Below are 12492 nucleotides of genomic sequence, written 5' to 3'. Positions count from 1 at the left end.
GTTCCAGGCTCAACCCCCTGCTTCTTAATGCCACACTTGCCTCTTTCACAGTTATGTTGGAGGAGATGCACAGCTGGGTATATTCTGTGGCAGAAGAGGTGGCGTTGGGTTGGAGCCATACTTAAATGCTAGCCTGTGGAGAACCCCTGCTGCCAGCCAGTGTAGACCCAATGGCCTGAGGCAGCTTCCTGTGTTCCTCCGATGTATGAATCCATCCACTGCACCAACTTAGCAAATGAATTGCGAATGAATTTCCACACAGAACGATCCAGCTGGCTTGTGGTGTCTGGTTTTTTTTGGGGGGGGGGCGTGTCAAGCTGTTCAGAAGTGGATCCACTGCCCGCTGGCAAAAGCCCCCGTTTAATTCTGCTTTCCAGGCTTGGATGGGTTGAGCATTTCGAAGGCGGCTCTGCAGTGCAGCTTTGCGGACGGCTCCAGATCCCATGAGCGCTAGCCAGCACAGCGGCATGGGAACTGTAGTTTTAACAGCGCCCCGAGGTCGCCAGGTCGCAGTCCGGGGCTGAGCCGCCCGCCCAGACCTCCGCTCCTCAGTCCCAAACGCTTCGCGGGAAGCAATCCACCCCGGCGCGGGAAACCACACGCGGGATGTGGGGAGACGGGAGGTGGCTCCTTCTCGTCTCTGAGGTGCTCCGGGCAGGAGAGGAGAGGCGCTCGGGACCCCGGGCCTCACAGCGGCCCCGTCCCCCGGGCCAGGTGTCGCGAAGGCGGGCTCCTTGGCCAGCTCCGGTCCCGCGGCTTTTCGGGGGCCAGTGTCAAGGGGGAGCCCCGGGAGGCGCCGCCTCACCTGAGTTGGGGCGTGCCTGGGTCTTGCACGGGGAGGCGTCTTCCACGCCCGTGTGTGTGTGTGTTGCCACTGAAGCACCCGGCTCCAGTCGTGGCGAGGCCTCCCTTGAGCTGCTCGTGAAGAGGACGGGCGGGGGAGCCCGAGGAGCTGCTTCTCCGTGGCGCGCGCGCTCTGCACGTCCTCAGATGCGCGCTCGTCACGTGCAGCCCGGTCGAGCAGGGCGAGGCGGCGGCGCCTGTGCCTCTCCCCCCCCCCCCCCGCCGTCGGCAGGAGGAGCCAGGAGGAGGCCGGGCGGTCCCTCTCTCTCTCTCAGGCAGACACAAGGCCGCCGCCGGTCGGGGAGAGGCGGGCTCCGCCCCGCCTGAGCAGCTCCAGACGGAGGGAGGCGGCGGCGGCAACAGCAGCAGCAGCCAGAGCCTCGCTCGCTCGCCGGGGACACTCGGCGGGCACGTCTCGGTCTCCTCCTCCGTCGCTGGCGGCTCCTCCTTCCCTCCCTCCCTCTTCGGTCTGCCGTGCAACAGTTTTCCCGAAGTTGCTAGAGGGCGGGGAAGGGAGGCAGTTGCGGGAGCCGGAGGGGGCACTTGCTGGGCGCGCAGGAGATGCCCGGAGAAGGCGCTGCCGTCGTAGCTGCTGCTTCCCCCTCCTCCTCTTCGCCTCCGCGGTGTTTCCTGGGCCGGCGGCTGCCCCGCGCTTCGACAGCAGCGTCTGCTCCTCGTGGGCCGGAGCCTGCCATGTCCCGCTGAAGGCCGGCCGACCGGCGGCTGGGCACCATCCAGCATGGGCGCCAAGCAGACCAAGGGCTGCCCACTGCCCGGCAGCCCCCAGGCCGCCGCCTCGGCTGCCCGCCGGAGGATGCTGCCGTCGCCCCGGGAGCGCGGCGACTTCCTGGCCTCCCTCGTCGTGCGATCCGGAGAAAAGTTTGGCAAGGGGGGCGGCGGCGGAGGGGGTGGCGGCGGCGGTCTCCCCCCGTATCACCGCCGGATCGGCCTTATCCAGGACATGCTGGGGATGGTCAAGCAAGGCAAGCAGGAGGAGGCCACCGACCTGCTCAAGCACCTGCGCCAGGTAAGAGGGATGGGGGTCGGGCGACCGAAGCGCCCTCCACCGGGAAGCTTCGGCTTCGCAGCCCCCACGTGCCCGGGGAGGCGGGACTGGGGGGCACCTAGAAGCTCCGCTTCTCCCTCTCCCTGTCCCTTAATGGAATGGAAGCCAACCTCCCTCCACCTCCCACCCCACTTGTCTGTCCAGGAGGATCGCGATCAGAGCCGAGGGCAAGCGGGCGAGTTTCGCCTGGTTCGTGGAAGGTTCGCTGGTCTTGGAAGGGAAATTGTTAGTCTGATGGGTTTGGTGATTCCTCTGGAGCCTCCTCAGGGCAGAGCCTTCCTGGGGGGGGGGGGGTTGCCCGACCACGAATGAGGAAGAAGGGGGTTACCCCAGGAGGAACGTCTTGGCTCTCCTTGGGGGCCTTTCCAAGACCCACGGATGCTTTTAAGCATAGTATATCCTAACGCTTAGCATATGATCTGATCTGGACAAAAGGGGCGATGCTGCTCCTGGCAGGTGTCATGCAACAGAGGGTTGGGGTTGGCTTGTGTCTTGGCCCCAATTACCAACCTTTCTTGGGCTTGTGGACTCTTGGACTCTCTTCTTGGGCTTGTGGACTCCTGCACTTCTGGTTAAGGGCTTTGGTGCTCCCTTGAATTGTGCCTTGGAAGCCTCCATCTCCCTCAAATGAGCTCTGGGATGGGAGGCTCCTCCTATAGGCTCTGCTTTAGCAAGGGGGAAATTTATGGCTGTCAGGCCACTTCAGCCAACTCATTTCTCACATGCCCCGCATCTGACATCTTGTAGGACACGCAGGTAAGAACCTGGCTCAGCTGAAAAGGTGTTTGGAGGTAGCTTCCAGATGGAAACCCTTTGCAAAGCACTCTGCAAGACTCCTATAGACAAAAAGGTCACCTGACATCATTGTGCTGTCACATGAGCAACTCCACCCACCTGTCAAATTTGGTCCCTGAATATAATGATTTGGCCTGCGTTTTTCTCCCTCCCCCCAACACAAAGCATGTTGTAAACAAGGAGAATTTGTGCGCCAGGGCCGTCTGTGCCTGACACCTGACTTGGAGGGTGGCCTTGAGCTTGTTTAATGACTTCCTGTTTAGTGATTTCCACTTCTGCAAATTGTGGACAGAGGTGGCTTTCCCACTCTCTCCTGAATTGGACTTGTTTACGTTTCCTTCCTGGTTTGAGGAAATAAAACTGCCAAGTGGTGTGAAAACCGGTGTGAGACTGAAAGTGGGCGAAGTGCCATGGCAAGCGAGTCCGCACCAGGCCCTTGTTGACAGGCTCTGCCAAGGGAAACTGCTGCTGCTGCAGCCTCAGATTCACAGCCAGGCTCCAGTTTCTGCTGCGTGAGATTTCATCTTCTCCACAGAGAGATCTGAGTGGGATTCTCCTCTTCTCTCTTCCTCTCTGAGGAGCCATTTCACAGAAGCTGAAGCCCGAGCAGAACCATGCTGAATCCCGAAGTGGAGAGTCTTTCGCCAGCCACTGTCTCCTTCCTCTTGCTGGGAATGGGGGCTCCAAGGGGGGATTATCTGAATGAAGTTGGGAGCTTCCCTTCTGGCTCTTCCGTTGAGATAGGGGCAGGATGTAGAGTTTTGATAGGCAGCAGAGGAGGCTTCTTAATTCAAGAATATACCGTATTTTTCGCTCTATAAGACGCACCAGACCACAAGACGCACCTAGTTTTTGGAGGAGGAAAACAAGAAAAAAAATATTCTGAATCTCAGAAGCCAGAACAGCAAGAGGGATCGTTGTGGAGTGAAAGCAGCAATCCCTCTTGCTGTTCTGGCTTCTGGGATAGCTGCGCAGCCTGCATTCGCTCCATAAGACGCACTCACATTTCCCCTTACTTTTCAGGAGGTAAAAAGTGAGTCTTATAGAGCAAAAAATACGCTAAGTGTGGCCTGACTGACACAACTGTAGCCTGAGCCAGTTCTGCTACTCAAACTTCCTTCCTTCAGTTGACTTCTCCAGTCTTAAAAGACCAAGGACGAAGCCTTGCAAGATCATAGAGTCATAGAAAATCATAGAGTTGGAAGGGACCCTGAAGATCCTCTAGTCCAGTGTTTCCCAACCTTGGGCCTCCAGCTGTTTTTGGACTACAACTCCCATCATCCCTAGCTAGCAAGACCAGTGGTCAGGGATGATGGGAATTGTTCAAAAACAGCTGGAGGCCCAAGGTTGGGAAACACTGCTCTAGTCCAACCCCCTCCAGTGCAGGAATATGCAGCTATCCCTTACATGGATTGAACCTGCAACCTTGGCAGACCATCCTGGTGGCCAAAGCGGGGAGGGAGCCTCATGTTCCTTGCCATGAGGACCATGAAGAGTTTGGGCCTCTGTGGGCTTGGGTGACACTACTATGGAGGAGATGGGCTCTTTGAACTTATGACCGTGGTGCTTGAAATGGGCTTGTGGAACACGTGAGCATCTTTCTGGCCCTGTTAGAGCCAGAGAAAGAGCAACAGACTCTCTCCCACCAAAGAGGCAGGTAGGCAGCACAGCTGTGCCAGTGGCTTATGATGAACAGGTGTCTTCCTGTGGCTGCTTGTGGGCTGGATGGTGGTGAGCATCTAGCAACCCCCCCGGCCCACATCTGACCCACTCTTTTAAAGAAATGGAGATGTGTGTGGCTGTGGCTGTGGCAGTGGAACTGGCCACTTGTGGGAGATGTGGTCCCTTCTGGCTAGGGGCACAGAGCCCTCTCCCTCCCAATGGCCACTGCACCTTCTCAGTCTGTGATCCATGCATGCAAGATGCGGATTCCAGAGAGGCTGGATGGACAGTGTGTGCTTGGGCTGCAGGGTTGGGGAAGGGAACTCCCTATTGGCTGAGTTTGCTGAGGTCGGAGGCAAGCTGCCTGCATGTTTGGTTGCAAAGGCTGGCCAGCCAGCGCATTTCAGTGGTGGTGCGCAAAGGCTTTCTAGTAATTGAGTTACATTTGTTGAAAATTAATTAAAGGCAGGGAGGGAGACTGGGCCGGCCTCGGGAGCCTTGCGGAGGACTTGGCGTGTTTCGTTGCCAAAAGAAGAAAGGCACGTGTGCGCAGGAGGGGGAAGGGGAACAGCCTCCAGCTTTGTGCACAGCTATCGTGCAAGTTGCCTTATGGGAACGCAGCCTGTTTATGCTAATTTTATGCTAGTTAACTTGCATGGCTCCTTGTCCCTGAAAGAATCCTGGGAACGGCAGAGTCTGATCCCCCCTGCCCCCCCTGTTTTCTCCAGGAGGGGGAATAGCTCTTAAGCGGCTTTGCTTCCTGGGTGTCATCACGCACCCAGAGGGAGATTGCTCAGCTCTGAAGGAAACTCAGCCAGAAAGTGAATGGGGACAGTTGGAGTGTGTGTGTGGGGGGGGTGCCCCATTGTGGTGAGAAGGTGACAGCGGGTGGATGAGGGGAGGCAAGGGGGTCATCTACATTTCCTGGTTGCTGCACCACCAAAGTCTTCCTTTTCCAGAAGTGAGCTCAGCTCAGAAATGGCTGGCATGGGCTGCCGCCTCCTGGTCGCTCCTTCGGAGGACCAGACTCTGCCTTGTTCCTTTCTGTTGTGGGTTTCTATCCTGACCTTCATTAAACCTTTCCGCATAAACACATGCAGAGCTACGGCAAGGAAATAATAAAACCCCAACCAATAAAACAGTATTAAAGTCCCTTTGGCAGGAGACACCCCAGTGGCTTCCTTGCCAAGCAGAGTCTTCCACCACCAGCCTCCCAGAAGGGTGTTGCTGGGCCTGTTGGCTGCTATATTCTTCCTTTCGTATTCAGGGCACGATTTCCCCCACCTGCAAACAGTCCATATATTGATCCTTCTGTGTGACGGCCTAAGCTCTCTTAGGCTTAGCTGGTGGACCCGATGGAAATCTTTTCCCAAGGACAGCCTCAGGAATGGGTAGCCCAGTCCTTGGGGTGCTTTAAGGCAGCAGCAGCTGCCGCCTGGATTGTGCAAAAAAGAGATTTTATGGGGAGTGGGAAGCTGTCTCTTAAAGTTTCTTTCTGTTTTCCAAGCTCCCAGTAGCAGGCAAGTCCTCCCCCCCACCCCACCCCGCCTTGCACAATTGCCTTCTCCATGGCCAACATGCCAGCCTTTTGCCAGGGCAGAGGACAGAGCGCACCTCTTCCTGGGTCTGTCCATGGAGCTGCCTTGTGGCTGCTTGAGAGGTGAGTTTGGTGCGAGAGGCTGTCATTAACTCCGAGCTGTTCCATACCTGCTGCGCTTGTATTCTATCATTGCTGATTTCTGGGCGTTGTGTGTGACAACCCCCACTTCTAAGTCAATTGACTGAAAAGCCTTGCCTCACCATTTGCTTTGGGCTTGGAAGCTTTCTCTCTGTGTGGGGGAGTGTACGTGTGTCCACGTGCATCTAGCCAGGGAGAAGGGATAGTGCCCTGGAGTTGTAAGCAGGTCTGGGAGCATATTCCAGATTCCTGGCTCTAGCAGGAATCTCCAGTTCTGGCTGAGTTCAGCAGCTCTGCTGGCACCTGGGGAGAGAGGCTTAACCGAGAGCAGGTGGGAAAACTGCCTTTCCAGGGCATTTCGTGGGGTCTTGATGCACCTTTCCCCCTCTCAGCTAGGCACTGTGTGTGTGTGCACACTTGTTCATGCATACATGATATGTGTGTAGTACATACCTTCATGCCAGTATGTAAACCGGCTTATCCCTCTTTGGCAAGGAATAAAAACAAGCTCACTAAGAATCTGGGCTTATTGAACCTAGAGGAAGAGGAGGAGATCTTTCATTTGGCTTTCTCCATAGTGTGAGGTGCAGGGGGACGGGGGGGGGGGGGGACAGGCTCCTCACATTGCCTGTGCTCTTGCAAATAATACCTTGCAAATATATTTGTCCGTTTTGGAGAAGCAAGCTTTTGGGGAGGGCAGGGAGTGTAGGAGAGGCCCCGCCTGCCTCTTTGCCTGCACTTGGGCAGACTGCCTCCCCCACCCCGCCCGTAATCCATCTTGGCTTAAATGATGCGAAATTGCATTTGGAGCAGGGGGCTGCGTGGGAGAGAAGAGGCGATGAGGGAAGGGCGAAAGCCAAGGGCAGCCATGTGTGAGCAGCGAGGATAATGGAAAGCTCAGGGACAGGGAGGTCTGGTGCACATCCAATGGTGGAGACGGAAGGTCAAATCCTGCCAGGGGAAGCAGGAGGAAAGGCTTGTGCCCAGAGAGTCAGCTGATGCTCTCCAGACAGGGGAAGCTTGCTGCTGATGGGCCAGGAAGCAGCTAACCCTTTGGCTCTGTGTGTCAGCTGCTCAAGGAGGGGGAGTTGTGCCACCTGGGCATGGTGGGGGGGGGGCTTGGGCTTTCTGCCAGCCAGCCATGGCTGAGCTCCAGAACTGCTTTTCCCCATACTGGGGCTCATCCAGCGAGGGAAGCCCAGCGAGCTGGCCTGGGCAGGTGTGAGGATTCTGGTCTTCCTCTCTTGTGGGGGGTTCTCATTTGTATAATTTCACACAAGCACACCCCGCACACTTCAACGGTTGGGCTTCCTTTTAGATGGGAAAGCGCAGCATGGCCAGTAGCAACAGTAATCGCAAGAGGAGAAAAAGAGGAAGTGTGGGAAAGGTGCTTTGCTTTGCATTTGGTGGACAAGAGGCCTTGAGGCATGTGCAGAGCACCTTCCCACATTTGAACATGTCAGGGTAGGTGTGGTAGCTTCCTAGCAGGAGGCATTGGGCACAAGCAGACCTGTCCTCACCCCTGCCGCCCAACACAACTCAAAACGCTCTTGGCTTGGACAGTGGCGTAGCGTGGGGGGTGCAGGGGGGGCCGGCCGCACCGGGCGCAACATCTGGGGGTTAGGGTTAGGGGGCGCAAATCCACAGGTTAGGGGGTGCAAATTACTTGCCTTGCCCCGGGTGCTGACAACCCACGATACGCCACTGGGCTTGGATAGGAGACCAGGCTACCGATCCCAGCAACCAGCCACGCACCTCCCCTGGCTGGGTCCAGCTTGTACAGTGGTACCTCAGGTTACAGACGCTTCAGGTTACAGACTCCGCTAACCCAGAAATATCACCTCAGGTTAAGAACTTTGCTTCAGGATGAGAACAGAAATTGCGCGGCGGCAGTGGGAGGCCCCATTAGCTAAAGTGGTGCTTCGGGTTAAGAACAGTTTCAGGTTAAGAACGGACCTCCAGAACGAATTAAGTTCTTAACCCGAGGTACCACTGTATTTCTAGGGGCAAATGCCCCCCCTCCCCCGGTGAGAAGAGAACTCCCCAGCAAATGCAGAGTGGCTTTTTCTAGATGGTGGGTTGGAGGGGGGAAGGTTGGTGGCAGCAGCAGCAGCAGCCTCAGAGGAAAGGAGAACTTTGCTGCTGCCTCTGCCACAGCACAGAGTCCCATCTTGCTCCCTCTACACACACACACACACACCCCTGGCCGGAAGCGGCACAGCTGCCTCTGTTGCCCTCCCACCCGCTGTGCTGCTGGATGGAGGGATCCTCTTGGCAGTCTTCTGCTTCCTGCTCCGGCTTCCCAGCCAGTTTCTCTCCGCTGATGCTGGGGGAGGGGCAGCGCTGAGTCTCCCCCCTGCTTTGTTTTCCCTCTGATGAGCCTGTGTGAACCATTGGGCGGGAGCCCCTCTGCATCTTCTTCCCTGTGCCTCTTCCTTGGCTGTGGGAGGAACAGAATAATGACCCCGGGAGCTGTTTCTGCAGAGAGAGGAGGAAGATTTCAGGGGGTGTGGTGTGAGAAATAAAAGGATCTGAATAATACGAGCATTGAAAGCAGCGAACCTTGTCCTCCCTGCTCTTAGGAGAAAGAGTGAGACAGCTCTTCTCCCTGACCTTCCCTCACTGACTTCCACTTTCCATGTACAGTGGTACCTCAGGTTACAGATGCTTCAGGTTACAGACTCAGAAATAGTACCTTGGGTTAAGAACTTTGCTTCAGGATGAGAACAGAAATCGTGCGGCGGCAGCAGGAGGCCCCATTAGCTAAAGTGGTGCCTCAGGTTAAGAACAGTTTCAGGTTAAGAACAGACCTCCAGAACGAATTAAGTTCTTAACCCGAGGTACCACTGTAGATCTCTTTCTGACCTCCCCACCTGGACCCAGGAGGGGGCTGTACCATGTGCCGGCTGCGAGTGTGACTGTAGCTCACTCCCAAATCTGCTATTGTGGAAGCTTTTTTCTGCTTTATCCTCCAGCTTCTCCCAAAGGGAGAGATTTCTAAACTGGGTTGGCACTGACAATGAGCGAGTGGCTGCGATGCGTGGATCTTTTGGAGGCTGAGTTTGGGGGGGCAGAGACGGGCCCATCTACCGCACTCTGTGATCCAGTAGTCCCAGTAGGGGATGGGTACAAGGAGCAGCAGTGGCGTAGCGTGGGGGGGGTGAAGGGGGGCCCAGCCGCACCGGGCGCAACATCTGGGGGTTAGGGTTACGGGGCGCAAATCCATGGGTTAGGGGGCGCAAATCCACGGGTTAGGGGGTGCAAATCCACGGGTTAGGGGGTGCAAATCCACGGGTTAGGGGGTGCAAATTACTTGCCTTGCCCCGGGTGCTGACAACCCACGCTACGCCGCTGAGGAGCAGGCATGCAGCCCCTGGAGAGACCTCCTGTAGCAGCATTTAATAGAATTATCTTCTGCTGCTGCTGCTGCTGCTGCTGCTGTTGCTGGGGACAATTTCCATCATGGGGCAGGTGGGAGTTGGGTGCCTTAAGCAAAAGAGGGGTCGGGCAGTGTGTGTTTCCAGCTGCCTCGGAGCCCTGGACTGGAAGGTTGCTGCTGCCTCACATAAGGAGCCCCAAAGGAGTTCAAGATGCTCTGGTTCGTCTTCCAAGGAAAGGGCTGCCCTAGGAGCCAGAGGGCAAGGACTCAGGGCCTGGGAACCGGCAGGCAGCTACTAGCTCACCCTTCCTGAGTCCCAAGTTGTGCTGGATGGGCCCAGAGAACAGCTGGGAGTTTGGAAAAGGGGGTATAGGAGTGGGGAGTCTGTTAAAGTGGGCAAATGTTGGGGAGGCAAGGGATTCACTGTTTGAGCATGGCACTTCTAGAGGGAACAGCAGCTGCCCATTTGGAGAAACAGACTTGGCTACAGTATGAGGAGGAGGAAGAGGAAGTAAAGTAGTTAAAAGAGACAGAAAAGAATAGAGTTTCAGTGGTGGCTGGAGGTGGGGAGACAGAAGGAAGTTTGATAGCTGTTATAATTCCTAGGGTTGCCACATAATTGAAGTTTTTGAACTATTTTTAAGGAAATTCACCAAAAAATCAACACTTCTGATATGGGTTGCTATATGTCCAGGTTTTCCTGGACATTTTCTACCAATTTTCAGAAATTTCACCCAGATGCTATTTTCAGTGGACGAATCCCATATACATTTGGGAAATCCCAGTTGTATGACAGTCCCATATTTGCATACTGAGTATGTTAATGGGAAAAAAGTGGGAGGCCAATTGGAAAAGTTTAGGGGGACGATATGGAGTGAAATAACATTCTTCCTGTAATCAGGTTGTGGTAGCCCCACGAGTGGTCATTTGGGCATGGGGAAAGGTGGAAGAAGTGGAGAACTGGGAGGGCTGGGCTGTTAAAAGGATGTGGGAGTATAAATTCCTTGCCTCTAGCTCTCCAAAATAGTGGGTGCTGCTCCCAGGATGTCTTTACAAGCTAAAGAGTCTCTAGAACAGGAATCCTTAAAATCCTGCCCGTCATGACTCAAGGTCATCTGACCCCATGACTGCCACCAACTTTAATCATGGTCCCACCATGATCGCCTCGCTTCGAGGTCAGGTGCTCCGACCTTAAAATGTGAATCCCTTGAGAGACAGGCAAGGGTTATTTTAATGTCTGAGATAATGGGGAAAGTGTCCAGGTCAGTATCTTAGTGAGCCCAATGTTTCTTAAGGTAGGACTTTCTTGTCCTATGGGACAGGAGAACTGCTAGGATCCATATCTTTGAGTCCTGCTGCTCTTGCTCCCTCTCTATTCAGGCCCAGAGGTACCAAGGACTCATGGCCACTTGAGTCACATGCCCAGACAGTCAGTGTGGGAGCCCTTGGCAGCCATCTGCTGGGATGATACGGGCTCTTTTATTCAAAAACATTCATCTCTGAGGGCTGTGGGGATCCTTGATGTGACAGCTCAGAAGAAGTTGACACTATTTTGCAAAGGCTTGCAGTTTGGCCTCAAGAGAATTACCGTATTTTTTGCTCTATAAAACTCACTTTTCCCCTCCTAAAAAGTAAGGGGAAATGTGTGTGCGTCTTATGGAGCGAATGCAGGCTGCGCAGCTATCCCAGAAGCCAGAACAGCAAGAGGAATTGCTGCTTTCACTGCGCAGTGATCCCTCTTGCTGTTCTGCCTTCTGAGATTCAGAATATTTTTTTTCTTGTTTTCCTCCTCCAAAAACTAGGTGCGTCTTGTGGTCTGGTGCGTCTTATAGAGCAAAAAATACGGTACCTGCAGCTCTGTTTTCACTGGGGTAAAATGCTCTTCTCCCAAATTCTGCCCAGACTGGCGTCAGTCATCAGTGCTGTCTTCTGGGTGATGGCTTTGGCAAGGCTTGGCACTCACTTGGTGTCATCTATCCTTCCTGATGGGCATTTTTATTTTGGATGGGGATGAGAAAGGCCTTGCATTCTGTCCCCACCCCGAGGTCTATTGACTTGTAGAGAAACCCGGGTTTCTGGAGCCCTTACCCAAGTTGTCAGGTCACTTAAAGATTTGCTTCCTGTTCGTGGAACAAAGGCAGTGTGTCAGCTCTGTTGCTACATTATTTGCTGTTGCCAAATTTGACAGAAACGGTCAGTCGCCGTTGCTCAACTAATGTCTGTGTCTGGCAGTTCCTTCTCTTTCTTTGCATATTCTGCCCAAGAGATGCTTTGTGTGTTGCACGTTTCATCTCTGCCTTGGAACAAGAGTGTCCTCGTTTTTCTCTCTTCTTGTTGTGACTTTCTGTTGTGGTTGCAAATGACTTGCTTGAAGCTGCCCCTATGGCCTTGGTCCCTCGTGCAGCTGAAGGTGGTTCAGGTGAAGTGGTCCCAGCTTCCCAGCCACTGAGGCCAATTCCAGTGACAAATTCTGTGGTGGGGTGGTAGACTGATGCAGTGGCGTAGCGTGGGTTGTCAGCACCCGGGGCAAGGCAAGTAATTTGCACCCCCTAACCCGTGGATTTGCGCCCCCTAACCCTAACCCCCAGATGTTGCGCCCGGTGCGGCCGGCCCCCCCTGCACCCCCCACGCTATGCCACTGGACTGATGATACCTGTGGACTAGCCCACGAAAGGGCCCAACCACCAAGCAAACTAGCATCTCTTATGCTATTTAAAATGGCTTGTTGAGTCTTTTTGCTGAAGAGCAAAAAGGGGGGGGCATGTGATCACCCCCACCAGCATTTAACAAGTTGATGATCTCAGGAATGGGAAGAGACCCCTCTGCATTTCAAGCGCTGCTCTCTCTCTCTCTCTCTTTCTCTCTCTCTCTTTCTCCACCTCAGGAACTCCCTGAATTCCTCTTGCACACAGAGTGGGTATTTCTGCAAATCGCAAGGTGGAGTTTACTTCATGCACAGAGAAGCTGTGCGGGTGCATGGTGCTCTTGCTATGGGGGTATTTGCACAAAATTCCTTGCAATAAAAGGGGGCTGCTGAAAGTCCTTGCACAGAAGGGGGTTTCACTCCTC

At 54.8% G+C, this 12492-nt stretch overlaps 1 protein-coding gene across 1 annotated transcript in view; it reads left to right on the top strand.

Annotated features, from left to right (window-relative positions):
* Nucleotides 1-1068: 1068 nt before the first annotated feature.
* LRRC75A (leucine rich repeat containing 75A) overlaps nucleotides 1069-12492 on the top strand; it is a 30771-nt gene continuing 19347 nt past the window's right edge. The window contains exon 1 of the mRNA XM_083714727.1: nucleotides 1069-1870. Within this exon, the coding sequence (XP_083570853.1) occupies nucleotides 1583-1870 (288 nt within the window). The 5' untranslated portion in view covers nucleotides 1069-1582. The remainder of the gene's footprint in view (nucleotides 1871-12492) is intronic.

The sequence above is a fragment of the Podarcis gaigeae genome (genome assembly GCF_964106915.1).
Source record: "Podarcis gaigeae genome assembly, chromosome: 15".
Classification (NCBI taxonomy): domain Eukaryota; kingdom Metazoa; phylum Chordata; class Lepidosauria; order Squamata; family Lacertidae; genus Podarcis; species Podarcis gaigeae.
This window is presented reverse-complemented; position numbering and strand designations above follow the sequence as displayed.